At 46.7% G+C, this 26,453-nt stretch overlaps 1 protein-coding gene across 18 annotated transcripts in view; it reads right to left on the reverse strand.

The window, feature by feature from the left end:
* The window catches only part of NCOR2 (nuclear receptor corepressor 2), a 355,660-nt gene that overhangs the window by 66,890 nt on the left and 262,317 nt on the right, over window positions 1-26,453 (reverse strand). For all 18 annotated transcript variants that reach the window (XM_028709377.2, XM_028709372.2, XM_028709364.2 and 15 more), the window contains 2 exons: window positions 15,108-15,261; window positions 7,612-8,152 (listed from right to left, as the gene is read on the reverse strand). In XM_028709377.2, the coding sequence (XP_028565210.2) occupies window positions 7,612-8,152; window positions 15,108-15,261 (695 nt within the window). The remainder of the gene's footprint in view (window positions 1-7,611; window positions 8,153-15,107; window positions 15,262-26,453) is intronic.

Below are 26,453 nucleotides of genomic sequence, written 5' to 3' on the forward strand. Positions count from 1 at the left end.
CATGTTTTTACATGAGTAGAAAGTGTGCTTTTATTTAAAATGCACTTCTGGGTTATTTGTGTGGCATAGGAATTTGTTCTCTCCCCCCCCCTCAAAAAAATATAGTCCAGGCCCCCACAAGGTCTGAGGGACAGTGGACTGGCCCCCTGCTGAAAAGTTTGCTGACCCCTGATCTATATGAAGCCGCTAGGAGAGATCATCAGGGGGTTTGGGCTGGGTGTTCATCAGTATGCAGATAACATGCAGCTCTACCTCTCTTTTAAATTAGAACCAGTGAAGGCGGTGAATGTCCTGTGTGAGTGCCTGGAGGCGGTTGGAGGATGGATGGCGGCTAACAGATTGAGGGAGAATCCTGACAAGACAGAAGTACTGTTTTGGGGGGACAGGGGGCAGGCAGGTGTGGAGGACTCCCTGGTCCTGAATGGGGTAACTGTGCCCCTGAAGGACCAGGTGCGCAGCCTGGGAGTCATTTTGGACTCACAGCTGTCCATGGAGGCGCAGGTTCAAATTCTAAGAAAAAGAGTTTCGACTAAACATGAAGAAGAATGTCCTGACAGTATGAAGTTGTACAACAGTGGGACGGACTTGTCTCCAAAAGCATCAGGCTCTTCCTTTGAAGAGGTTTTAAAGCAGAGGCTGGGGTCACATCCACACCACACAATGTAAGCATTTGGCTTCTTCCAGAGACTCCTAGGATCTGTAGCTTACCTGTGCAGAGCTGCAACTCCCAAACTACAGTTCCCAAGATTCTTTTGGGGAAGTCATATTCTTTTACTGTATGGTGTGGATTTGACCAGAATAGCCACCTTTCAGGGATGTGGTAGCAGTATGTGTCCTCCAATCGGAACAGAATTGCAGCAGATGACCTTCCCTGCTCAGAAGCCACCTGCAGAGGAAAAAAAACCTTCCCAAATACAGTGGTGCCTCGCAAGACGAAAAGAATCCGTTCCGCGATTCTCTTCGTCTAGCGGTTTTTTTGTCTTGCGAAGCAACCCTATTAGCGGCTTAGCGCTATTAGCGGTTTAGCGGCTATTAAAGGATTAGCAGCTAAGCTGCTAAAAGGCTATTAGCGGCTTAGCGGCTTTGAAAAAGGGGGGAAAGCGGGGGGGGGGGGAATCGCAAGACTCGCAAGACATTTTCGTCTTGCGAAGCAAGCCCATAGGGAAAATCGTTTTGCGAAGCAGCTCAGAAACGGAAAACCCTTTCGTCTAGCGGGTTTTCCGTCTTGCGAGGCATTCGTCTTGCGGGGCACCACTGTACAGTGATCTATCAGAACTGGAGCAGAAGCTAAGGCAAACAGCTTTCCAACAAAAAATCGGGACTAGGCCAAGCTTGCCTTTCGTGCTGCAAGCCTAAAGGAGAGCTGAGGCAAAAGGGAGCCAATAGTTAATCAGCAAGTTTGAATTCTGTTCTCAGTTAGTGACATGCTCTGCAAGAGAGAGATAAGGATCTGGTTACGGAGAGAGGAGGCGGGAGAGGAAACAGGGAGAAGGGGAGGAATGACCACATCTGGATTAACTAGAGCGGAAGAGCACAGAGTTCAAGGACACAGAGAGTCTGAAAGTCAAGAAGGTGTTTTATGATGGGGAGTGTGTATCTGTGTATGTGTGTGTACGCACACATGTTGTGTGTGAGAGAGAGGGAGAGGGAGAGACCAGATGAGTTCTTTTATATGATCAGCAGCCAAATAAGCTCAACAACTCGCTCCACTATGGTGCAACTGCTTGCCAGAGACAAGCCTCACAGATATGCAGTTGGAAACCCTTTGTACTATCTAGGTAAAGGTAAAGGTACCCCTGCCCGTACGGGCCAGTCTTGACAGACTCTGGGGTTGTGCGCCCATCTCACTCAAGAGGCCGGGGGCCAGCGCTGTCCGCAGACACTTCCGGGTCACGTGGCCAGCGTGACAAGCTGCATCTGGCGAGCCAGCGCAGCACACGGAACGCCGTTTACCTTCCCGCTGGTAAGTGGTCCCTATTTATCTACTTGCACCCGGGGGTGCTTTCGAACTGCTAGGTTGGCAGGCGCTGGGACCGAGCAGTGGGAGCGCACCCCACCGCGGGGATTCGAACCGCTGACCTTTCGATCGGCAAGCCCTAGGCGCTGAGGCTTTTACCCACAGCGCCACCCGCGTCCCGACTTTGTACTATCTACCTCATAACAAAATTTTGAGATACTAGCAAAATGCCTGGCATGACAACAGGTAGGGTCCTTCATCTCATGTGGATCTCTTTATGTTTGTGTGGTGGGAAATCCCCCTCAGTGGCTGCCACATTATCCATCCTCACTGCAGCACTTTCCCTGCCCCTGACCCAGGAGTGAATGGCAGCATTCACTTACATGCGAGTAATAAAAGAGGGCTGACATTGTAATAAGAGGCTGGGGCCTGGCCACTAAAAATCAAGCTTCCTCTAGATCTGCATAGCCTAGTTTCTTTTTTGTGGTCACTCTAGAGCAAGGGTCAGCAAACTTTTTCAGCAGGGGGCTGGTCCACTGTCTCTCAGGTCTTGTGGGGGGGCCGGACTATTTTTTTTTTGGGGGGGGGGGGAATGAACAAATTCCTATGCCCCACAAATTACCCAGAGATGCATTTTAAATGAAAGCACACATTCTACTCATGTACAAACACGCAGGCCGGATTTAGAAGGCCATTGGGCCAGATCCGGCCCCCGGGCCTTAGGTTGCCTACCCATGCTCTATGGTAGAATGTTCATAAGAGGCAAAACTACCTCATGGATACTAGCCAATAGCACCTGAATGAAGACAATTGGTGAAAAAGAGATAAGCCAAAGGTAACAGAGCAGAAAAAGCCCACATAACGTTGCTCATCCGGATATTGCTACTTTACTTGCTTCAGTCCTGGATTTGTTTACACATTTGCTCACCCCAGTGTGAGTCTTACAACATCTGCGCTTACTGGCTTTCACCTATATTTCAAGAGATTTAGGCTACCTGCCTCTGGGAGCTTTGCTTAATAATTATGTTTGCTCCTGGCTAAAAACTGTTAACAGTTTAACATCACTGGCTCTGACTCGCTACTCCATCTTGCGACACTTGGGTAAGAAAAAGCAGCCCAGTGCATTAAACTAAGACATCTTAAATAGCAAAACTCACTGGCTTTGGCAAAAAGGGGCGTGCTCGTCTGTGTATTTTGTTCCCTTTACTTTGGGATAACTGACCAGAAATTGAGCTTTAAAAAAACACCAAATTTTTAAAAATCACTGAGGAGCATATCAGAACTTTCCAGCTGCTGCCACAAGGGCAACAAAGGCTTGACAAAAGGTTCCTCAGGGTTTCTTTCAGAACACCCAGTTCTCAGTCTTGCTTCCTCAGTTTAGTTTATTTTATTTGTTATTATTTAGAAAGCAGATGCCAGGAGACCAGGCCCAGACTGAAGAGCAAGGACGTAGAATGGATCCATGGATCCCGACCAAGGGGCCTACGTGTCAGTAAGCAATCCCTGGAACTTCTTTACAACCAGCAGTTGGGGTTCAGGCATGGTCTAGGAGGCCAGAGTATGTAAGGTCTCCCTGTTGAGCTGGAAACAAGAGAGGTCTGTGGCTCCTTGATCCTGATTCCATTCCTGTCCTCCTCGCTGCTTGCACTTCTTTTGATACTGAAGGCGGATTGTTTCCCAACCTTACTTTTGGATCATGTTTGGGACCCTCTGTGTTTGACCCTGGCTTTTTTGAGACTATGCTGCACCTCGAACCCTGCTTGGGTAAGCACTTGGATAAATGTGTTTTACCTCCTTAGGCTGAGATCCTGGCTCCTGAGGGCAGCCCTTGGAGTGGCGCATTAGTGCCAGGGGATACCAGGGTTTGGACATTTATGGGGCAGGGTAGTCAGAGTCCTAGTCTGTTAGGTAACAGGTTGGAAGGGCAACAGGTTCAATCATCAAATGTTGTCCCAGGAAGTTTTAAACTACTAAGCAAATAGGATAAGGTTTCTGCTTGGCACCTTAGAACATTCTCTGGTCACCTGACATTAACAACCTTACCTCTCTCTTAGCAATGAACTGACAACAGTTAACTTATGTCTCTACAGGCTGGCCTTCTGCATTCATTTATATTTAGCATGACCTACAGCTGAACTTTTATTCCTAGCACTGCCAGAAGTCTTTATAAAATATATATGTAAAGATAATTATCTTGGGGGACTAGGTTTTTTAAAAAAACACAACGGAAAGAGCTAAAAGCTGTTATTACCTTTGCTTTGGCTTGGCAATAGCTGGCAAGAGCGGCAGAGTGATGGAGGGCAGCCAGCGAAGTACTCCCTGAGCACCACTTCTATGAACTGTGCTTCATCTCACTGCTCTCCTCGGGGCTTACCCACAATGTAGCTTTCCGCTGCTAAAATGTGCATGCTGGCAATTCACTGCCTGTGCGGGCCTTTTTATCTGGCTGCAGGCCCTTCTCCTAAATTGCTGAGAGGCACAGTGAATGGTGGTGCCTGGGCCCATCCTGCCACCCAGCTGAGCATCAGGATAGGGCAGGAGCCTTACTTCCTCCTCCAACACCAACACCCCCAGGCCAACTCTGACAGGCAGCCAGTAGCAACCACCTGACACAATGATGGCAGGTGACCCATGCTCCTTTGCACCTGCGGTTTGAAGTAAAACCGTGTAGCTGAATGCAACGGACAGCTGATTGTGGGTGCTTTGCTCTGGAGATCCTGGCAGCCCTTGCAAAAGGCTTACAGGTGCCACCAATTGGCTGGTTGGTGGTACCTGCAAAACCCGGTTTCAGCCACGAGCCTTATTTTCATCTGCCCCATACCCCTTATGGTATATGATGCCAGGTAGGCTTGGCCAAGTATCAAGAGGTTTCCCACAGTTGGTCTGCAAAAACTTAACGTTTGGAATGGATCTTGCAGGCCACCCAGCCCCTGTTTAAATGCCCCCTCTACTGGTCATAGAGTACCTCCCATGTGCAGAGGCTGCAGAGACCACCAGGTGCAGAGGAGAAACAAGGGAGGAATGCAGCTGCCTGCATTTCTTGCCTATGGACTCGTCAAAGGCATTTGGCTGGCCCTCATCCAGCCAGACACTGTCAGGGGGAAAGGGTTAACGGAACCTTGTTCAGAGATATCATCGTATGAGGAGCCTGGAATAGCTCAGTCAGTAGAGCAGGAAACTCTTAATCTCATGGTTGTGGGTTTGAGCCCGTTGGGCAAAAGCATCTTGCATTGCAGGGGGTTGGGCTAGATGACCCTTGTGGTCCCCTCCAGCTCTACAATGCTGTGTTTCTATGATCCATTGCCGTCATTAGTCAGGATCAGGCACGGGTTGGCAGACTGACACAGGAGGAGGAGGAAGAAACGGGGGCAAAGGCTGAATGGGGAGAATCTGGGTTGGATTCCCATCTCCAATCAGATTTTGGTCATTTTGGAAGGGGGTGCAGGGGTGCCAGCTCTCCTCTCTGACCTTCCTGAGGAACAGGGAGCCACAGTGGAGGCTGGGGAGCACTTTGGACAGCTGAGAAGAGGAGAGGCTGAACAGGAGGCGGCTGTGACTACACAGGAGCCTAAACAGGGAGAGTGTAGCCTTGTCGCCTAGGACCAGGTGCCACCTCCGCAGATGGAAGCAGACCCACCCCCTTCCAACAGAGTGCACACCTGCAATTCTGATATTCCCATCGGGCGAGAAGGTCACCTGAGTGAACACACAACATCTTGTCCATGAAAGGTGCTGGGAGGGGCAGGAAAACTTGTTGGGACATCTTCATTGCTCCCTTCCAGTTCTCAGCTCCTTGCTCTGCTGCAGAACTCCTGAATTGTGATTCCTGAGTACTGTGTTTGCTGCCGAGCCTGTCCTGTTATTTGCCTGAATAAATATATCCTACTTACTTACAAGGAAGAGCTTCTGTCTCTCTGTGCTGGGAGGGAGCCAGGACAGTTCCACACAATACAAGAATCAGGCTTCAGTGCAGTGGCACCTACATTCTCATCCTTTCCCATTAAGGTATTAGTCATCTCTGTTGTCTTTTTTGGTGCCTACTGAAGACTCTCCTCTTCCAACAAGTCTTTTAAATGGAGATATTGGATCCGAGTCTACATCTATTTTAAAGCTGTTTATGTATGGTTTTTTAAACTTTGTATTGTTTTGTATGAGAATTTTTAATTTTAATTTTAATTTTAATTTTTGATATATGGAACGTTTTGAACTTACTTTTACATTTATTCTGTTTTGTTTTATGTAATTGTATTTCTTTTTATAATTAAATATTTTACTGTTGTAAACACCCCACAATGGTGGGCAAGAAAGCTTCTAAGTTAAGAGATAAACAAAAGAGCAGGGCTTTTTAATCTCCAGCAGGAAGATGGGCCTGCTGGACTGACTATGGGGTGACCACTGCAAGGGCTCAGGTGCAAGCACAGAATCCTACAGCCAGGGTGAGGGCAAGACATCAGGTCTGAGGTGCCCTGGGAGTGATGCAATCACAATGGCTGGGGATCGAAGGATCAGCGTGATTAAAGAAACTTTTCTGGATTAACCAATACACTGCATTGGACCTCCTCCAGAAACTATGGGTAGCCTGACTAAAGGGGAGGGGCTCTCCTGCATAAGCCATTCGCTGGACGCCAAATGCAGACTGAACACACTGTGAGCACCTATAATTGGGCAAAGGGAGAATGACGGCCTCCCATAACTCTAAGGTAGCTATAGCATATTTGACTTATTTAATTCATTTTCAAAGTATCTGTCTCAGCAGCAAATCTATAAATCATTGTCTGCAAGCTTACTGTCTCATTTAGATGAAAGCCAAGATTCCCTGTGTGTTTGGGAACCAGAACTTTAAGCAGATGCCTAAGAATCAGAGCCAGTAACCTTCACTCATGTTTAAATACGGCTACTTCATTACTGTTTGGGGGGGGGGGTGCGCGCGCACACACATCTGGCCTGCTTCCACCCTAAGGAACAATTTGTGCCCCCAATGAACCAAAGGCTCTTGTTTGTTCCTGCAAGTGCCCAACCCTCACTTGATGAATGGCTGTATGGGAGTATGGATCCAAGAGGCATTTAATGAAATTGACCGAGGCTATGCACTAAACCACAAATCACCTGTCACCCAGCGAAAGCAGACACTTGTCCTAATCAAGAACAGGCCACTGGCATGAGATGTGACCATACTGCATCACATGACCTTCTTTAACCCCTGACAATGGGCATCGATCCTGAACAGTATAAGCACCAGGGCCATAAAGTTGCCCTTTCCATTACTGTCACTGGCAATGCGAGGCTCGAAGAGCCAAGGCGCCACAAATCATTAAGCAAGTGCAAAACCCCACTGAGGATAGCAGTGCAATAAGTCAGCGACTTTTAAGCTGCTGGTTACAGGAATGGTGCCCATCCACAGGCCGCTAAGAGAAATTTGCAGGCTGTTCTGCTAGCGTACAGGAAGTCATATTTCTTTGGCAACAAACACAACTCTCACTCCTAGATCCAGATACTGTCTCTCACTGCTGGGTGACTGGGACTTGAGTCCTCAGGACTGTGTAAAAGCAATCCCTCCCCTCAACCTGTTTAGGGAAGCTTTTAATGTTTGATGTATCATAGTATTTTAAAATTCTTTTGGAAGCCGCCCAGAGTGGCTGGGGAAGCTCACTCACTTGCTTTTGTCACCAGCATCCTGCTCGTCCATCTCATCGGCACTGCACGTGGCACTGGAGTCGCTGTCAGGATTTGCTCCCTTCCCAGCTTTGTGGTTCTCCTTCTTTTCTGCTTTGGGTGCTCCCTCAGCCCCTGTCACAACACTGGTGCTGGTGCTGCCACTGCTGCTGCTGTTTTCTGTGACCTGGTCACTGTCCTTCTCCTGGTAGACCTCTCCCTTCTCCATTTTTATTTCACCCCTGCTGGGTTCTGGGCTCTTGGGCTTTTCCTCGGCCTCTTCCGTTTTCACCACATCAACTGTTTGCTCCTCTTGTGGCTTCTCTTCAGTGCAAGTTGGTTCAGGGGCCTCCTCCTCCACTGCTTGGATGGTGGCAGGATTTGCTTCTGGGGAGCTAGCGGTTTCCTCCACCTTAACAGCCGGTTCTTCTCCAGCATTGCTTCTGGTGTCTGGGGCTGGTTTGGGTCCATTCTCTGTGCTCTCTTTGGCTTCTGGTCTTGGAGAAGGGAGGCTCTCTGTGTCTGAGCTATTATTCACTGCAACTGGAATTAGAAAAACACATTAAGAACACAAGATCAACCCAGCTGGGTCAGGCCAGTGGCCCATCTAGTCCAGCATCTGGTTCTCACAGTCACCAACCAAATGCCTATGGGAAGCCCACAAGTGCAACAGCCCTCTCCTCCCCGCCTGTGGTTCCCAGCAACCACTGCTTCCGACAGTGGAGGGAGCACTCAGCCATCTATCCTAGTAGCCACATTATTTTCTATTTATACTTGGTGTGGTAGCATTTGCTGTGCCCAAATAGTAACACATAAAGCTATGAGCCCCCACCCCACATCCCCAAGCTGATTTATTTATTTTTTAACAGTCTGAACAGGGCATGGTGCAAAGCTAGAAATTTGATAATGATTTCCCTAAACTGCATTGGGTGCATGGCATACACACAGAGTGCAAATCTTCTTTTCTATGCACCTATTATTTTTTATTATTATAGGCAATATTTTAAAGATGGAATTTTCGCTACAGATACATTCAAGGATATTGTCTTGACACCTTCTTTTGAAGCAGCCACACACACACACCCCACCCTCCCCACACCTGTATACCACACTTAAACACAGCACATATTTTTACACAATGTACACCTTCCCCATGCTACACATGTGAATATGACTCATCTAGAATGATTTATAAAAATGTCTTGCTTGTGCTAGACTGTCTGCAGACTTGCAACTTAAAAATATATCCAGGGCTACAGCTGTGATAACACAAGGAACTGTCCAAGCAGTTTGCTTAAAAAGGACCTAATCAATCAATGTCTCAAACAGAAGGTTGCTCTCCTATAATCACAGATAATCAATAGGAAACTTAAACTACCCCTCACTTCAAGTTCTGTACTCAAAATCACTAATATGGTCTAGAATCGCTCTCTACTTCACCTACAGGAAACCACTGAGGGGGGCGGAACTCTGCAATGCTTTATCCAAGGGATGGCCAATTGGCCGTCTACTAGCTGGATTCATACCCCAAAGGAATATAATTTACCCACTGGCTACTGAAGGTGTGGTAAAAGTTTGGACCATCACTTTCATTAGTGAGGGGAAGGGTCTTTATTTTTATAGGTATAGGTTGAATACAATGCTAGTCCTACTCAAGGTAGACCCATTGAAATGAACAAAAATGACTAACTGAGGCCTATTACTTTCAGTGGATGTACTCTGAGTAAAATTTAGTTGAATACTGCTGGAAGTGTCAGGGTACAGCTCCACTTACGCTGTAAGCTGATGTACCTACATGAGAAAGGGTAGACAGAGAGGAACTGCCAAGCTTCCTAGACTGTCCTCCTTATGCTGACCTTCCTTTGGTGTTAAGATGGGTGCTCTTAGGGGAGGGTTGCCGTATTTCAAAAAGTAAAAATCTGAACATTTTTTTGGGGCAAAGTTGTTGAGCTTTTATGGCAAAATCGCAAAAAAAAAGAAGACATTTTTGGGCTATTTTTATGGAAATTGGCAAAAACGACCCTGCCGACATGGGTTGCCATATGTCTGGATTTTCCCAGCCATTTTGCTGATTTCCACCCGGACACTGCTTCCGACTTGAGTATTCTGGATATGTCTGACCTGGCCCCGCCTCCTGCTCCATGAGACATACTTGGAGCTTTCTCCTGCTGAGGTGAAAGAGAGGCATGGCTTCCACCTTAGACAGAACTAGATCTTTCCTATCAAACATGCATTTCCTGTAGTAAGCATAGCTTTCGCATTTTGCAAATTCAGGGCTCATCCCTATTTCCTTTTGTGCCCTGCTTTCTAGGTACCGCCACAGGATTTCCAGGTCTGAATCGTAGAATTGTAGAGTTGGGAGGGACCAGGAGGGTCATCAATTGTAACTCCCTCAATGTAGGACTCTTTTGTCCAATGTGGGGCTTGAACCTAGGACCCTGAAATTAAGAGTCTCATGCTCTACTGACTGAGCTATGCCAAGTCAAGCGGTTTCCCTTGGAAAATCCATGTTTTACCATTGAATTGGAGCTAATCTGCAGAAAACCCAATTGCAGTTTGCTCTGATTTAGCGGTAATATGTGGGTTTTCCCAGTGAAAGCAGTGGAAGTTTAAAAAAAACCCTGCTTGGACACAGAGCTGGAAATCCCAGACCTGTGCCTTAAAACGTGGCACAAAAGGAAGTGTGGATGAGTCCTTAGTCTCAGTGTGATTATATCCAGGGAAACAGATGCTTCTCCAACAGAGATTCTGCTGAGCATTTAAACTCTGAATGCCATCAGGTGCAACCCTGTGTGTGAGAGAGAGTAATAAAGAGTTCCACACTTGAATGTTACATCTCCATCTGGCTTCTGCATGGGATGACCTCGCATGTCTGAGTGCTTATGGCTCATAACTGAGCAGTCCTTACTGCAAAGTGTTGCCTCTGTCATTACAGAGCCTGACTACCCAGGAAGCGGTTGGTTTGTATGACAAGATATGCTTCAGAGCCCTGGAACATTGACTAGAGAAGACGACATCTCTTGAGCATACTGAAATGGGCCATCTCTGCCTAAACAAAATTTTCATCCAGACAAAACAATTGTGGTCCAAGCAGTCGTGATTTGCTGAATAGGGAACAAGATGCGTGCCCACAGGTTCCCCCTTCCCCACTATCACATCCCTTAATTCAATACTTCCCAAACTGGGAAAGTATGGTTTGAATGATCACTAATAACCAGAATATTAAATCACAGTTGGATATCCTGTTTTTAGGGATCTCTCAAGTCACAATGCTTGTTGTTCAAACACATGGGAGATAAAAGTTTAAGAAACCCAGAAGTATTGATTTGAACACACAGGGAGAGAGGTGTGGAGGTAGGTTGCTGAACCAGAATTGTTATTTCTGAATTAAGCCACTGACCACAGTGTTTATAGGTGCTAAGTGTTTATAGGTGCCCCTTGGATTTACTTCAGTATTTGTCTTATGAAGATCCTTAAGGTTAATAAGATACCTTCTAATATCCACTGAATAGTTTAAAACTGAGGAAGAATCTGGTGCAGGAGGGAGAGGTTACTGTTACTGTCAAAGTCACAGACTTAGAAAACTAGAGTATATGAATTTGAAGCTAGGTAGGTGGACATCTGCATATTTTAGCCATCTTTGTGTTTGTGAAATGGGGGGGGGGGGAAATCTCTTCCATAACTTTCTCATTCTCTCCAAAAAAATTCCAGTCTGTTCTGATGGATCTTAGTATGTTTTGCCTAGAGAGCAAGATCTCTCCATGTAAAAAAAAATTATAAAAATAATTCAGCCTCCTCTGAACCTCAGTGAGGCAGTGTTTGTGCTGGCTGCCAAAAAACCCGTCTCCCTTCAGACCATCTGTGAAGAAATCTAGGGAGCCTTCCAATATGCCCCCCCATCTAGTCAACGAGAAGGGAAAAACATGTCAAGGTCAGTAAGAAATTAAATAAAAAAGAATCTGACAAACACCTTCCAAATCCTAAGGACCAGGTTAATAATTAAAATGTGAAGAACTGCCTGGAAATCTTGCATTCCCCTAAAATGGAAATGCAGCTAACTATTAATAAAGGAAGAGCAAGAGGTGGAGTCACTTTGTGGGGAGGGGCATATTACATTGCTGCAGATTTGGCAAAAGATCCCCCCCACTGCTGTGGTTGGCCAGAGTGAGCTGGTAAAACCTGTGTGCAACATGCAGAGTACAAACAATTCAGACCCAACTGAGAGATACTGTTAGAGAAAGAAGTGTGTGTGCCTGGATCACACCTCACAGAAGGGGGGGAGAGCCTTTTTCAGCCTGACATCCACATTCCTTTGGGGGCAGGGGCATGTCAGTGGTGGGTGGGACCAGAGGCAAAAGCAACAAAAACTAAATTTTGCAGGGTGTCTCACAGAAGCTCTGGAGAGCAGCTGCCAGCCAATGTAGACATGAAACTGCTTCCATGTGCAGGCCTGTTAAACTCGTCTTCTTGGTAGTGGCTTGGTTGTGGGTCCCCCCCTCCAAAATTAAAACAGTTGCAGTAGCATGGAGAAGATCCTCTGGTGTGTGTCATGCAACTTCATGTGAGTAACAGTGGCCATGGGCCACAATCTGAAACAGAGGGCTCCCCACTTCCTTCTACGTGAATGGGTTTTGCATGGACAAGTTAACATTTCAATGACCCAGCCACTTGCACAGGGACAAACCGCTTGGGTCTTAACGACAGAATCAGCACCCTCCCTGGATGGGAAGGTGCTGGTTCCCCCATAGAAGTCTACGTAGATGGCTGCAGTTGGCCATTTCACCACTACCCTCGTCACACAAGACCCACTGCTGTGTCCCCGTATTCCTTTCCCGCCACAAAGAGATTTCGATACACTTTATTAAATTTCCCTTGTTTGTTTCGAGTGTAGAATCTGGAATTTCTGGCACAGCGGAAGAAAAGCTTATAGTGTATATCTTTATATATCCTTTTTGGCTCACACAAGAAGTTTCTGACCTCTGGTGGGGTGGAGGGGACCGTGTTACATGCTCCACCCCAACTCTGGGATCGTATCCAAGAAGGGAATTGTAAGGATGGCAGAGTGAATTTGAGCGTGTGCTTTAAAATGGAGATTTCAGCAAATGTTGCCATAACTAAAGGAGAAAGTGAGGCATGAAGCCAGAATTCTGGACCGGGGCGGCGGGGAGGAGAGATGACCTCATCACAATCTGCAACATTCAGACATTTCCAGGTGCTAAGGGATCTGAAAATAGAGTGAAGCACTCATGGGGTTTAGGGATTTTGTCTCAAAGTGTACTAGGTGGGGTGGGCGTAGATTAAAATACATTCAAAAATGGTTATATGCAGAAAGAAAGTCCCCACATATCTTGTGAAAGGAATGGAAGTGCTTTTGGGGGGCTATGCTGGATTCCTACCAAGTGGAATAGTATCCGCACAGCCTGGGGATATCTCAAAGCATTTCACATTTTTTGGCCTCTCCAACCAAATTCCAAGCATCACTGGAGTTTATTTACTTGCCATGCAACTGTGAAAAAACCAGTCCCTCACTCTGCTCCAAAAGCAGACAATGAGGAAGGAATTTGCAGCATTCAGGCTGGGGTGGGTTTTGCCAAACTGCAGCTGCAGGGAATAGATGAGCCTGCTTCTATTCTCAGTTCAGAAAGGATTGTAGCTTTGGGGGTTCAAACCATAAAACCTTTTTTTTTTTTAACTTCCCAAGGCAGTGAAGCGCCAGGGTGGGGTGATTGAGAAGATGTTGGAAATCCCATGGAAGAGGCAGTTGATCAGGAAGAACAATGCAAACCAATCATGGGAAAGAAAGCCAGCAGTGCGTTTGAGCGAGGCTGGAAAAGTCCTGGTGTGATGAAACCACCTCTAGGCCTTTCTGAATGCACACATGCGCACACACGCACACCCCCTTGGTATTCACTACACTGAAATGCCTCCCAAATGTCAAATGACAAACTGCTGAGGCAGAAGGCTGACCTGACATTTCTGCTCCTGTGACATTTTAGCCACCTTGGCTCAAAGGTCTGTTCAGTTTCATATCCCATTCTGGATAAGACAGTTATCCCTGTGCCTTGCCTTCAAGTTATATAGACCGGAGGTTGCAAAGCTCCCAACTCTGTCAGAGCGACCCGCCTTTTGGGGTGTGTGAGGAGCATACGAAAGCTGTCCTCAACATCTGAGCCTACTCTTACAACTTGAATCTGGATGATGCGCACTTTTTCTCACTGCTATCTCCCAGTCATGCCTGCTGCCCTGACACAGAAGATTTACCTGGAAACTGTTTTGCAATGAGGCACTTACAACACTGATTTGAAAAGATTTCCAGTTGCGCATGCCATTAGCCCTTCACTCCAGTGCCAATGAGGTTTTGTGTGTTTTAAAGCTATTAAATCACTCCTACGTAAGTTAAATGGGGTGACTATTATAAGTTACACACACTTCTCCTAAGCTTGCTGGCTCTGCTCCCGAGTGAGAAATCACTATGGCTGAGCATTTTCAGTTCATCCTCTCACTGCTCCCTCCCTATTTCTTTCTGGTGCCAACTGGACAATGACATTGCTTCAGCGGAATGGGGAGATATACCACAGCACACACTCCACTGTGCTTACTGATCGTCCAGTGGCTATGAGGGGCCAAAATCAGATGTTGCACAACTGCCAAATCAGCCTCACAACTTCCCTATTCCCAAACTCTTGAACACCTTATATGCGTTGAGATATCACAGTGCTGCGTCTCTGTGTGTTTTCTCCCTCTTTCTCATGCCACACACTGCTCACTGGATGCTGCTGGTGTGGGGGGAACATGCTGTGTTGCAGCTTTACAACACAAGAAAGTGCTACCAGATGTTATGGAGGGAGAATCAAGGAGCTAGACGTGCAGCTGCTGTTGCTAGGGGGGCAGACCTGTGTATAGTGTAATGTTTAGTCTGGGCCTCAAACATTCAGGGGCCAGGAAGGGGCGGGGACAACCCCCCCCCCCCCCAATGAGGAGAGGCTGCTAAATAGATAGATAAATTGCAATGAACAGAAGACAAGCCAACAATCTGAACTAAGAGAGGACACCACTTTGGGTGTGAAGCTGAGAGGGGGCACTGCCCTAGCTGTGAGCAGCACACGCATATTTAGATGTATGGGTTTCTTGGTTGATGCCCTACTTCCTAAAATAAACAAACATCCGGTCAGGCTCTGCAAACAAGAAACAGCATCTTTGTGAAGGAGCCTGGCTCTCTGCCTGCATGAGTGAGGGCAGTCAAATGTCAGCTTTCCCACATCTCTGACACTATGTGAAAGTTTCACCCTCACACATCCCTCAGGGCGCCAGCTTCCTCCCTTCTCTGGGCAATTGCTCTTACAGACATACAGAAGCAGTGACATTTCCCAGGTTACGGAGAAAGCCTCTCATGCCATTCCCCTTGGCAGGACAGCAACCGTGAGACAGAGTTGCCTGTCTACCTAGATGTCTACCTATCTGTCTACCTCAGACAGAACAAGTGGGGCAAGTACTTTACCTTCTGCATCCTCAGCCATCTCCTCCTCGTTGCCACTGGTGCCTGACCCATCTTGCCCCATCTCCTCGTCTTCGGCTGCTGGAGGGAAGGCCGTTTCCTCGTTTTGGACGGCGGGGGCTTTTTTCTTTTTTCTCCTAGCATTCCTTTCTTTCTCCTGGAAAAGACAGGGTGACAGAAGCGAATCTTGAGAAAACATCTTCCTGCCGCCATTCCCAATATCAGTAAAGTTGGCGTTCTCAGTGCAGATGCACTAGAAGTTGAGGGGGAGGGGGGAATGAGAGGGTATTATTATTTTTAAAGTTTTTATTAAATCTGTATACTGCCCTTCAACTGTAGGTCTCAGGGCGGTTCACAACGTAAATGAAAGGAGGGAACAGGTACCCAGGTACCTGGATTTATACTGACAGGGAATAATGACAACAAAGCATGGTGTGTAAGCAGAAGCCTGGAGCTAAGCCAGGATGGGAGTTTGCCTGTGAAGAATGGAGAGAACTGGGTTTGGGGGATGCTTCCTCTAAAACCAATCTCTGACCACTGTGAGGCTCCTTTAAGTTGTGGTGAGGACTGCCCTCTTGCAGCTTCAAGGACCAGCTAGAGGAAGGACCACAGCTTAGCAGTAGAGCATCTGTCTCAAAGGCAGAAGGGCTCCAAGGACAATCCTCTGGTGTCTCCAAGTGGGGCTGGGCAAACCTCCTTCCTGAAACCCTGGAGAGCTTCTGCCAATCAACACAGGCGATACTGAGCCAGGTGGACCAATGGTTTGACTCGGTATAAGGCAGCTCCCTATGTTCCCATGACGGCATCATGGAGGATACACACATCCTCTATTACGTAACTCACATGGGGTCCCCTTTATATCATTACTGTTTAGTTATTTGTATGCATTTTACCCCAGTACACAGACCATCTTAAAATCTACACATCCATTCCATGCTACAGAAGGTTCAACTCCTAGCAGCTCCAGGTCAATATTAACAGCAGCAGCAGCAGCAAGAAGAGGATGAAGCAGAGAATGCTAAGTAGGGCCTCTCTGTCCGTAACCCTGGACAGGCATTGCCAGTTGAAGAAGGTAACACTGGACCAGAGGGACAAATAGTTTGAACTAGGGTAAGCCAGCTTCCTATGCTTCACAGTCCTGTGAAGGAAGGTGCTTAATATTCCAATTTTACAGATGGAGAATGAGGATCACATGAACCTTCTGCAACCTGTTTCAGGGCAAGCTTTCTGGATAGGTTTCCAGAAGCCACCCTATAGCTCTGTATTTAAGGAAATGTTCACTGTTCTAACAAGCGGTAGCACTCCAACCCCCCAGTGTTGGAGGCAGTACTTCTGCACCCCAGCTGCTGGGAATCACACATGGAGAGAGGACTGCTGCACTCCAGTCCTGCTTCTGAGCTTCCTAGCAGCATCTGGTTGGCCACTGTGAGAACAAGATGCTTGACTAGATGGGAGTCTGGCATTCTTAAAGCTTACAGGCCATCAAATAGTAACACTGCTGATGATAAGGGCTGAGAGTATTCTATGGTTTCATTAAAAGGCTGTGCAAAGGTGGGATCTGCTATAGAGCCAGAATTAAACACCCTGAGGGTATTTCAGTTTCCATAAAAAACATCCATGCCAAAGTTTCCGGCTCTCATCAGCCATGAAAATGAATGGCCAAGCAGCTAATCTGAGAAGCCTGAGTGAGATTTCTAACCACCAGCCAATAGGGCTTCAATGACCAGCTGTCGGAAGCAGAACAGATTGTTTCTTTTTTGAAAGCAAATTTGCTTTAAAAGCCTAGTTTGTTGTAGGTTGCCTGCATCTTGGTAGCACTGCTCTACGTTAGCGTGACATTGTTCAGTGTTAGCTTGATATTGTAGGCTTGGTCTGTCTCTGAGCTGCCAGAGAGAGAGAGGCACGACCCCCAATACAAGGGAGTAAGAAATGGTCCTCAAGCTCTTAGGCTGCACCTGCTCTCAGCTGACCCTCTCCAGAACTGAAGAGGAGATGCACAGGCCTGCTTCAGACCCCATCATATTGGGAAGCTGGACTGGCCTCACAAGCAGTGAGGTGCATTTCTGTGGGCTGGACGTTTGTCTCTCATGGCATCCCATAAACAAGGTTAAGATATTTTGCAACCACAAAAGCACAAGACGTGGGATCAAGCTGAAGATTCAGGATCCAGCTTCCTGCCTCCCACAGCGGCTGGCAGGATGTGTCCATGGAAGCACACGACCCACATATTTAAAGCACCTTTACAGCACACAGCTCCCCCGAAAGAATACTGCAAACCTGAGTCTACCTCTCACGCAATGACAATTCCTAGCACCCTTCAAAAAACTACAGTCCCCAGGATTCTTTGGGGGGAAGCCATATGCTTTCAATGTCTGGTGTGTACAAAGGAGACAAGCCCCCACACAGCCTTCTCCCTTTGCTGTTCCCCAGAGACTGGCAGTTCACAAGCAGGCTCCCTCTGAACCAGATAATGCTTTGTTGCTGCTGCATTTTATTGACAATTTCTACCCTTTTGCTCTTACTTTTTGTTTTATTTGAACTGTTTTATTGTTGTTTTGGCTAGCTTTATTGTAAAACAGTTGGAAACTGACTTGGGGGTGAAAGGCAACATAAAGATCCAGGAGACAAGCCAATGATTAACTACTTCAGCCTGATGTGTCAGATAGGCTGATGTAAATTCTTTTTATGAATCATTGTCTGGGTCTCATCCTCCTGACATAGCTAACGCTGCAGGTGCTTTGCCAAACCAAGTTGTTGAAGATTTAGGGCAGATAAAGGAAAGTCCTTCTTCATGTAGCACATAGTCAAATTATGGAACCTGCTCCCCCAGGAGGCAGCGATGGTCACCAACTTGGAAGGCTTTAGAAGATGAGACCAATTCATGGAGGAGAAGAGGGCTATCAATGGCCGTGAGCCACGATGGCTGCGCTCTGCCTCCACAACTGGAGCCAATGCTTCTGAAGACCAGTGGCTGGAAATCACAGGAGGTGAGAAGGCTCTTGCTTGCTGGTTTCTCACAGGCATCTGGTTGGCCACTGTGAGAACAGGATGCTGGACTAGATGGGCCATTGGCCTGATCCAGCAGGACCTTCTTATGTCCTTAAGGTTATCACCATCTTCTTTTTTTGGAAAGATTTCACTCTCTCTAAGGAGATGCTTCTCTGCACTGCATCTTTGTATGCTGGGAAAAGCTTGTTGTGTGGGTTGTTAAAAGCAACCAAGTAAAAGCTCTTAAAAAGTGGTGCACCCCTACACACCTTGCCAAACACTTAATTGAGACGTTCCCCCTTCAAACAGAAATGGAAACATCACCTTCGTGATAATACTGAATTGCAAGAACAGGAAAATTGCTGCAACTAATCTTGATAACAGCCAATACCAAGATAAAAACAGCTTCCTCTCGTTTAATAACCATTTTGACAAAGTGTATTTTGAGGTCTAAGGCAATATTAGGGACAATGCAAAAGGCTTTCACAAGAGTACAAAAGAGACACGTTCCATGTCAAACATTAATTACCTAACTGGTGTGGCTAAAAGGTCATGTCTTTCCCCTTTAAAACACAGGAGGAGTGGTGATCAGGAAAGGGTCCAACCCTGGGCCTCAAGTGTTTCAAAGGGAGAAGCTGTGTTTTAAATGCTTAGTGGCCGCTACACAACTGAATGCAATAGCTAAGTATCAATGCTGGTTTGGGGGAACCTTTGGCCTCCAGATATTGCTGGACTACAATTCCCAACAGCCCCAGCAAGCATGGCCAGTGGCCAGGGATGATAGGAGTTTTAGTCCAGCAACATTTGGAGGGCCAAAGGTTCCCCACACCTGAATCGATGCATCAAAGTCTGATGTTGAGTACAAAGCCCTATCAGCTGAGCAGAGGGAAGCAACCATTATCTTTTGAGGGCCATTTTCCCTTGGGAATAAATCCATCAGGAGTCACATACCTCTGGTGCCAAAAGAAGGTGAGACCACCTTCTTTCTCAATCCCCAGCATCTCCAGGTAAGCTTGTGAGAGAATAATACCAGATACCACGGAGCACTGCTGTTAGTCAGGTGTTGACAATATTGAGCTACATGGGCCAATGATCTGACTCGTACAAGGAAGCTCCCTGGCCTCCTCGTGAATCGCTACCTGCATGAAATTATGCCAATGGTCACAGCAGAACTGGGGCAGGGAATCTGCTTGGTCATTGGTCTAAGACAGTCTTCAACTTTGGGTCCCAGATGACAACGTCCACCATTCCTGACCACTGGTTAAGCTGGATGGAGATGATGGGCAGCGTCTAGGACCCAAAGTTGAAGAATTCTGACCTTAACAACTAAGTTACTCTGCTCTTCCTTGCACTTACTATGGGTCATCTTCAGCTAGTTTAATGCTACCCCAAACCTGGCAGATGATACAAATTTGCCAAATATAAAATTGATCTTCTATAAATGGCTGAGTTACACCTCAGGGAAAGTCTTCCTAAACAAAAATGTATCAGGAGATGCTTAAACATCATCACACTAGCCACTGGTCTGATTTCAGCTGATAATTGGTTCCAGAGAGCTGCAGCTACAACACTCAAAGCCTGGTTTCTGCTGCTGCTGCTGCTGTTGTTATTTATATACCACCCTTATCCAAAGATCTCAGGACAGTGTACAATATTAGAAACACATTACAAAATATCAATGATAGAAACATAATAAAAAGATAGTTAAAGGCATACTGACAGAGAGACAGCCTAATAGTAAAGTAATTGTAATATTAACAACAGTCCTGGGTAAAGAGGAATTTTTGGCACCAGGCGAGCCCCTCTCCACAGTCGGGGAGCTAAGTACAGGCTAAGCACAACTCTGGGGCAAAGAGTCCTCTCAGTAATGCGCCATCTGAGCTGTGCTTAGATACTTGCACTTATGGGCTTCCTAGAGACATCTTACTGACCAGCTATAATAAACAAAGATGATGGACTAGATTGACTTCTTGTCTATCTTGGCATGATTCTTATCTCCTTTAGTTAGGTTTGAGGGCTTTGGTTCTTTTTGTTTACTTTTTAAATAAACAAAATAATGTTCTTCTTCTTGTTGTTGCTGTTGTTGTTGTTGTTGTTGTTGTTGTTAAAAAGGTTAAAACTAGCTCAGCCAAAGCATTGGGAAAGTTGCTATATTTCAGCTGCCCCACTCATCTGTAAAATGGGTATAATAATAACCCATCAAAGGAGTCCTATTGCAAGGGTGAATGAGGCAAAGGCATCAAACAAAGCACTCTGTACAGTAAAAGTGCTGGATGAATGATGAATACTCATAGTCACCATTTTCAGGTCTTTATGAAACACCTGGTGAGAAAGATCAGCAAGGGTGGCGCCTTTCAAAAGACGGCTTCACCTGGGCTGTAGGAATGGTGTTTCATATCTGATGCTGTTTCCCATCATTAACACCTGAATAACTAAAACTAGCAGGGACCTGCCCGCTGCCTCCTCCCACAGTCGCCAGGCACACAATAATGAATGCTATCCTTGTGCGTGCATACAATGAATGACGTCATGTAACGGTTCCGATGGAAACACTGACTTGGCCACCTGAGCTCAGAGAGCTGTTGAGTTCTCCTTTGCCTCCCCCCCCCCCCCCACTTTCAGGTAGAACAAACAGTTCCTCACTTCCCACCCTGCAGGCACAACAATAAACACCCGCTTCTTTCTGGCCTAGCCCTTATCAAATACGTTAGTGAAATCCAAGTTTTCCAAGAAAAGAGATGGGAAGACCTTCCGCACCAGAGACAGTGTAGACTAAACAGTGTCTGGGTTGTGTGCAATTGCTAACCAGCAGCAATATAAAGAACACACCATTTTCTTCTGAATTCATGCATCCATTCTTGCAAAAGCCCATGAAAAGCTACCAGCCCACAAATGTTCCAAAAAGCTACTAGCTCCTGTCACTACAATGCAAGCGCACAGGGGAATGGTGTGTGTTTGTGTGTGAAGTCACAGATCCACTTTACAAAAACTTGCCAGTCACCTGGGAAGTCTTCTTAGAAGCAAGTTGTTGCTGGCCCAAAATAAACAATTTCCCTTCTCAGCTCTGTGTTCACATACTGATATGCAGAAACAATTCCCTAAATTAAAATGATCCCAGCTACAAAAGAGGCAGATTTTTGTGGGTGGCAAGGTGCACAGCACATGGGTCCCAGCACCCCACATGGCTGCTTCGTGTATCTCAGACTAATACACAACAACAGGGTTCTTGTGAGGCTAAAGTGTGTGTGTGTGTGTGTGTGTGTGTGTGTGTGAAAACCATGTATACCGCCTCAAACTTCCTAGAGGAAGGATATAAAAATAATATAAATACATATGAATGCTATGGGGCTAAACTGCCATAAGCCCCACAGTGCCGTAGGAGGAAGAAACAGAGGAGGGGATGATTTGTGGGAACTTGGATTGGAGGATAATAATAATAATAATAATAATTTATTATTTGTACCCCGCCCATCTGGCTGGGTTTCCCCAGCCACTCTGGGCGGCTTCCAACAAAGATAAAAAATACACTAAAATGTCACATATTAAAAACTTCCCTGAACAGGGCTGCCTTCAGATGTCTTCTGAATGTCAGGTAGTTGTTTATCGCTTTGACATCTGATGGGAGGGCGTTCCACAGGATGGGGGTCTCGCTTTTCCACCCCAACTTCAGTTGCTTTGGAAGGGCGAGCAGGGATACCAGCTCTCGTCTCTGACCTTTCTGCAAAGCAGAGAGCCTCAGTGGAAGCTGGGGAGGGCTTTGCAGGAGGAGCAGGGAAGTCCGTTGGGGCATCTTCGCTGCTTCTGTCCAGTGCTGAACTTCTTGCCCTGCTCCTGAATTGTGACTTCTGAACAGGTTGCCTGCTGCTGAGCCTGTACCTGTTCTTGCTTGAATAAACACCCCCTCCTTACTTACAAGTAGGAGCCATTGTCTGTGTGTGCTGGGCGGGAACCAGGACAGTAACCAGAAGCACATGTAAAACAGCAGGTATCTTTAAAGCTGCAGGTGTTCCGCACCCCTGTTTTAATGACCCAAGCTGGGAAGCTCAGCTGCATGATGATATGGCCCCGGTCCCCTTCTTCGGTACAGGCTGCAACAGAGGTGTGGTGTGAGGGGCCTGGTGCACACCCAACATCTCCATATGTGCTGACTGCAGAGCTGAGAAGTACATGAGGCTAAGGCCAGTCCTTAGAGGGAAGCCACTGCTGCTTTCTGTATCATTCCACTTAAGGCCCTATCTGGATTGCACAAGAGGATGTGATACTGAGCTAAACAAGCCAGCTTCATAGCCCATGGTTTGGAGTTAACTTGTTTAGCAACTTAACCATTGTTTGTTGTAAACCACAGCCCTCTGTTCACACGTAACACTAAGCCGAAATTATTTGGAAGTGAATGTGTCAGAATTCATTCACTTGGCTATATAGGAGGAAGAACAGAGAGGACACAACCCGGAGGATTTGCTCCGAGTTCTGGAGGCTTGTCCACACAGCACTAAATCAGTCTCACTCAGACAGGTGCCCTCTGAATGTTTTACACTCCCATCAGCCCCAGCCAGCATGGCCAATGGTTAGGGATGCTGTGAGTTGTAGTACAAAACATCTGGAGAGCACTAGGTTGGGCAAAGCTACACTAAGCTGCAGTTTAGTTACATGTGATTGCAATCACTGTCTGAATCATACTTCTTCAATTGTTTTCCACCTGCCTTTGACGAAGAATATGTGGCATGCAAATGGTAAGCATTATGAGAAACTGCAGAGAATTGCATATATCCAGTGTTAGCCCTACTCAGAATCACTAGAATTAATGAATATGACTAATTTAGGTCCATTAACTTCAGTGGGTCTGTTCTGAGTAAATCTTAGCTGGATAGAATCCAGAGTTTTTAGGGGGAGACAAAAAAGAAAAGAAAAAAGAAAACCGCCTCCCCACCCCCATGTCAGTTTTTGAGTTCCTTCTCTGATTTATTTTATTTTGCCTAGTTCATTCTGCCTCAATTCACCACCTGTGAGATGGGCATAACAGCACTTGCATCTCACAGGCCTGATGCACAGAGAAACAAAAACAAAACAAACAGTGAAGCCCTTGGCAAGTCAAAAAGTGCCGCTTCCTTTTCCAAGGAAAGCCTCGCCTGGGCTTGAACTGCTGCCAGACACAATTTCCATAAGTACTCATTATCAGCGGTTGAAGCAGCCTGTCGCTGGGGCACTGGATGATGCTAATGCGAGCACAGCTACGATCTCGTTACTATGGCAAAGTGGTCTTGGCCTTGCTGCCTCTTACTCGTGTTGTGTGTGACTCATGCGAACTGACGGAGCAAGAGATTAGGCCGGGGGAGGCTGCTTCAAAACCAGTCTTTGAATACGCACTGCTCTCCACTGACAGATGTTCTCCCTGAATGGCTTTTGCCGTGGCGCAGTTTGGAGAAGGGGCTGGAAGAAAAAGAAACCCATCGCCTGATCACCGCGTAATCCAAGCATCAAGTGCAGGAGCATCAATGCGGCACAGGCAGAATTCTAGGCTCAAAACTGCGGGGGAACCTAGGGACACAGGAACCTGCATTATACCAAGTCAGACCAATCATCCATTTAGCACTGCATTGCCTACACTGGCTGGCAGCAGCCCGCTAGCACTTTAGGCAGGATTTTCTCTCAGTCCTGAGGGAACTGAACTTGGAAACTCCTGCATGCAAAGCAGATGCTTCCCCACTGACAAAAGAGGGCTTTTCCTGCCCTCAACTTGCTGGAGAGCACTGAGGTGGCCACTGTGATAAGAATTTAATCATGAGATCCGGAGAAGGAACCCACAGCCAATGGAAGTGGACTTGAAATGTCAAAACAGAAAACAAAGAGGCCTTCATTTCAGTGCTTTAATGATAATCTGGTTTGTCTTTGCCTTGTTTCCTTTCTTGGTAGTTACAGAACACATTGTTGTGCTGGTGCTCAAAGCACTTTGCCTCTATTGCCTTGGGAAACTTTACAACAGTCCTGCAAGGTAGGCTAGTATTAGTAATATTGTCAAATTACAGGCAGGAAGGGTGAAATCAGAGAGAAGGGCTTGGCGAAGGTCCAACCGGGGGGCTACACAGTTAAGCAGGGTGTCTGAACTGTTCTCAATGCTCCTCCTCCTTATTTAAAATACTTAGAACAACTATGTTAACATTACCTTCTGCACACCAAGTTCCAGCTTCCAGGGCAGAAAGAGAGTGGGCAGCCCTGGGCTGTGCGCACATTGTTGACTTTACACACAGCTGGGTCAATCTTTTTCTCAATTCAGATTTTGAAAATGCATCAAAACACAGGATCAATAAAGGTTGTGGCCAGTGTTGTGTGTACACCACTTCCCAAACCAATGGTGGGAGCACTTGAGATGCAGAGTAAATGTGAGTGTGCACGCAGCCTCAGCAACTAATTCCTCCATTCTCTGGAGGTTCAGCAGAGACTGAGCCCAAACAGATTTCAGAAGCAGCATTCTGAGCCGTTGATTTCGGTCAACTGCTTGGCATTTGGATGGAGTTATTTAAATTCAGATTTATTTATTTTGCAGGGGCGAGGTTGCGCACATTATTTTAAATTAATACATTTAACTTGCCATTAGTTTTTGGGACAGAAGAGGAAGAAAGTTATTTATCTACTTAAAACATTTATATGTGTTAAGTCATAATACAAAATAAATTGCAGCACGTTCTCTATTCCATCTAGTTTGCGTTCAGCTGTTTTACTCTATTTTAGGGAAACGGTATTTGAGAGTGACTTTCAAACTGTGTTCTGGAGAAGCCTGGGAGTTCCTCAGAAGCCTATCCGTGTGTGTGTGTGTGTGTGTGTGTGTGTGTGTGTGTGTGTTCCTCATACTGGAAGATCAATACCAACAGACATGTTTCTCAGAGCACAGCCTGTTTGCTACTACCAACATTTGCAACCTTCCCGTGAAGTGCTCAGCTCCAGGGAGTCAGAGCTCAGGTGAACCAAATCACCCAGTGTGGCTGCCATGTTATCTGAGGCCTAGCGGCAGCTAGCGCCCATTGGAATCGGTAGGGCCGGGAGACCAGCAGAGGTAGTGCCAGAGCCAATGACGGGCAGAGTCACCCTCTGAAAGAAGAAGGCACACAGGTGGGACCTTAATGGGGCAGTTCCACTGCCCAGGCCTAGTTCTTACTGAAGTGGAAACCTTGTGGTCTGGAAAGCATCACTTCAGATTACAGGCCAGAGACTCACATGATGGAACGCTTGTCCATGCAGGACACTGAGCAGGGGAGAGTGAAATCCCCTCCCCATAATATCTGCATGTGCAGATATTTATTTAAAAGCCTTTATAAACCACTTTTTATTCCTTAAGCCAGCCTTTCTCCAACTTTGGGTCCTCAGCTGTTGCTGGACTGCAACTCCCATCATCCCTAGCTAGCAGGACCAGTGGTCAGGGATGATGGGAGTTGTAGTCTTACAACAGCTGGACACCCAGGGTTGAGAAACACTGCCTTAAGCAATGCACAATATGAAAACAAGTAATCAGTATTAATACAAAAATACAACATTAAAACCAATAAAGCAGCAATGTAAAAGCATATTTTAAAACCCCAAATAAAACAGATTCCGTGGGTAGTTACATCCAGTGCTGGTTACAAGCTCTGGAGGGTCTACTGGAAATCCTTCAGAGGTCTGCCACTGCAACCCAGTCTAAATTCTGCCCACCCCTTGAACAGCCACCCCTCACCTGCCCCCCCCCCAAAATCAGGATTGTCTGCAATGCAGAGTTGTTCCTCAGCTGAAAGGTTCACAGAAGCTAGGATGTCCAAAAGCCGCCACCAGACAGAAACAACATGGCCGATAAATCCCAATGCATATTGTACAGCAAGGTTAAGATAAGAACATAAGAACTGCTGTGCTGGATTAGGCCAAGGGCTCCTGTAGCCCAGCACTCTGTTCTCATAGTAGCCAGCCAGGGGCCCATGGGAAGCTCGCAAGCAGAACTTGAGCACAACAGCGCACACTCCACTTGTTTCGCAAAAGCAACCGGCTGGAGTGAGCACTCCATGCACCGCCCGGAACAACCCAGCTGGAGGGAGACAAACCTTTCTCTGTGTGGGGGACTGTGAAGCCGTCCTGCGCTCCGTTTTAACAGGGAGAGTCAGCCCTCACTCTCCAGGCAGGTTTATTTTCTTTAACCAAAGGACAGGCCCTCAAAAGCTCTGAACTAAACTTCGTTCCGAGCATGTGGGGGGAAGCTGTGGAAACATCCAAGCTGCCCATGTGGGGAGAGAGAAACAGGAAGCTCTCCGAGGTGGGGCTGGGGAGCCACATGCTCCTCCTGGCTCCTGATCAAAGGCCTTTGCCGGGAACAGGAGACACAGTCCCTTTGTCACAAGGCAG

The sequence above is a fragment of the Podarcis muralis genome, chromosome 16, assembly GCF_964188315.1.
Source record: "Podarcis muralis chromosome 16, rPodMur119.hap1.1, whole genome shotgun sequence".
Classification (NCBI taxonomy): domain Eukaryota; kingdom Metazoa; phylum Chordata; class Lepidosauria; order Squamata; family Lacertidae; genus Podarcis; species Podarcis muralis.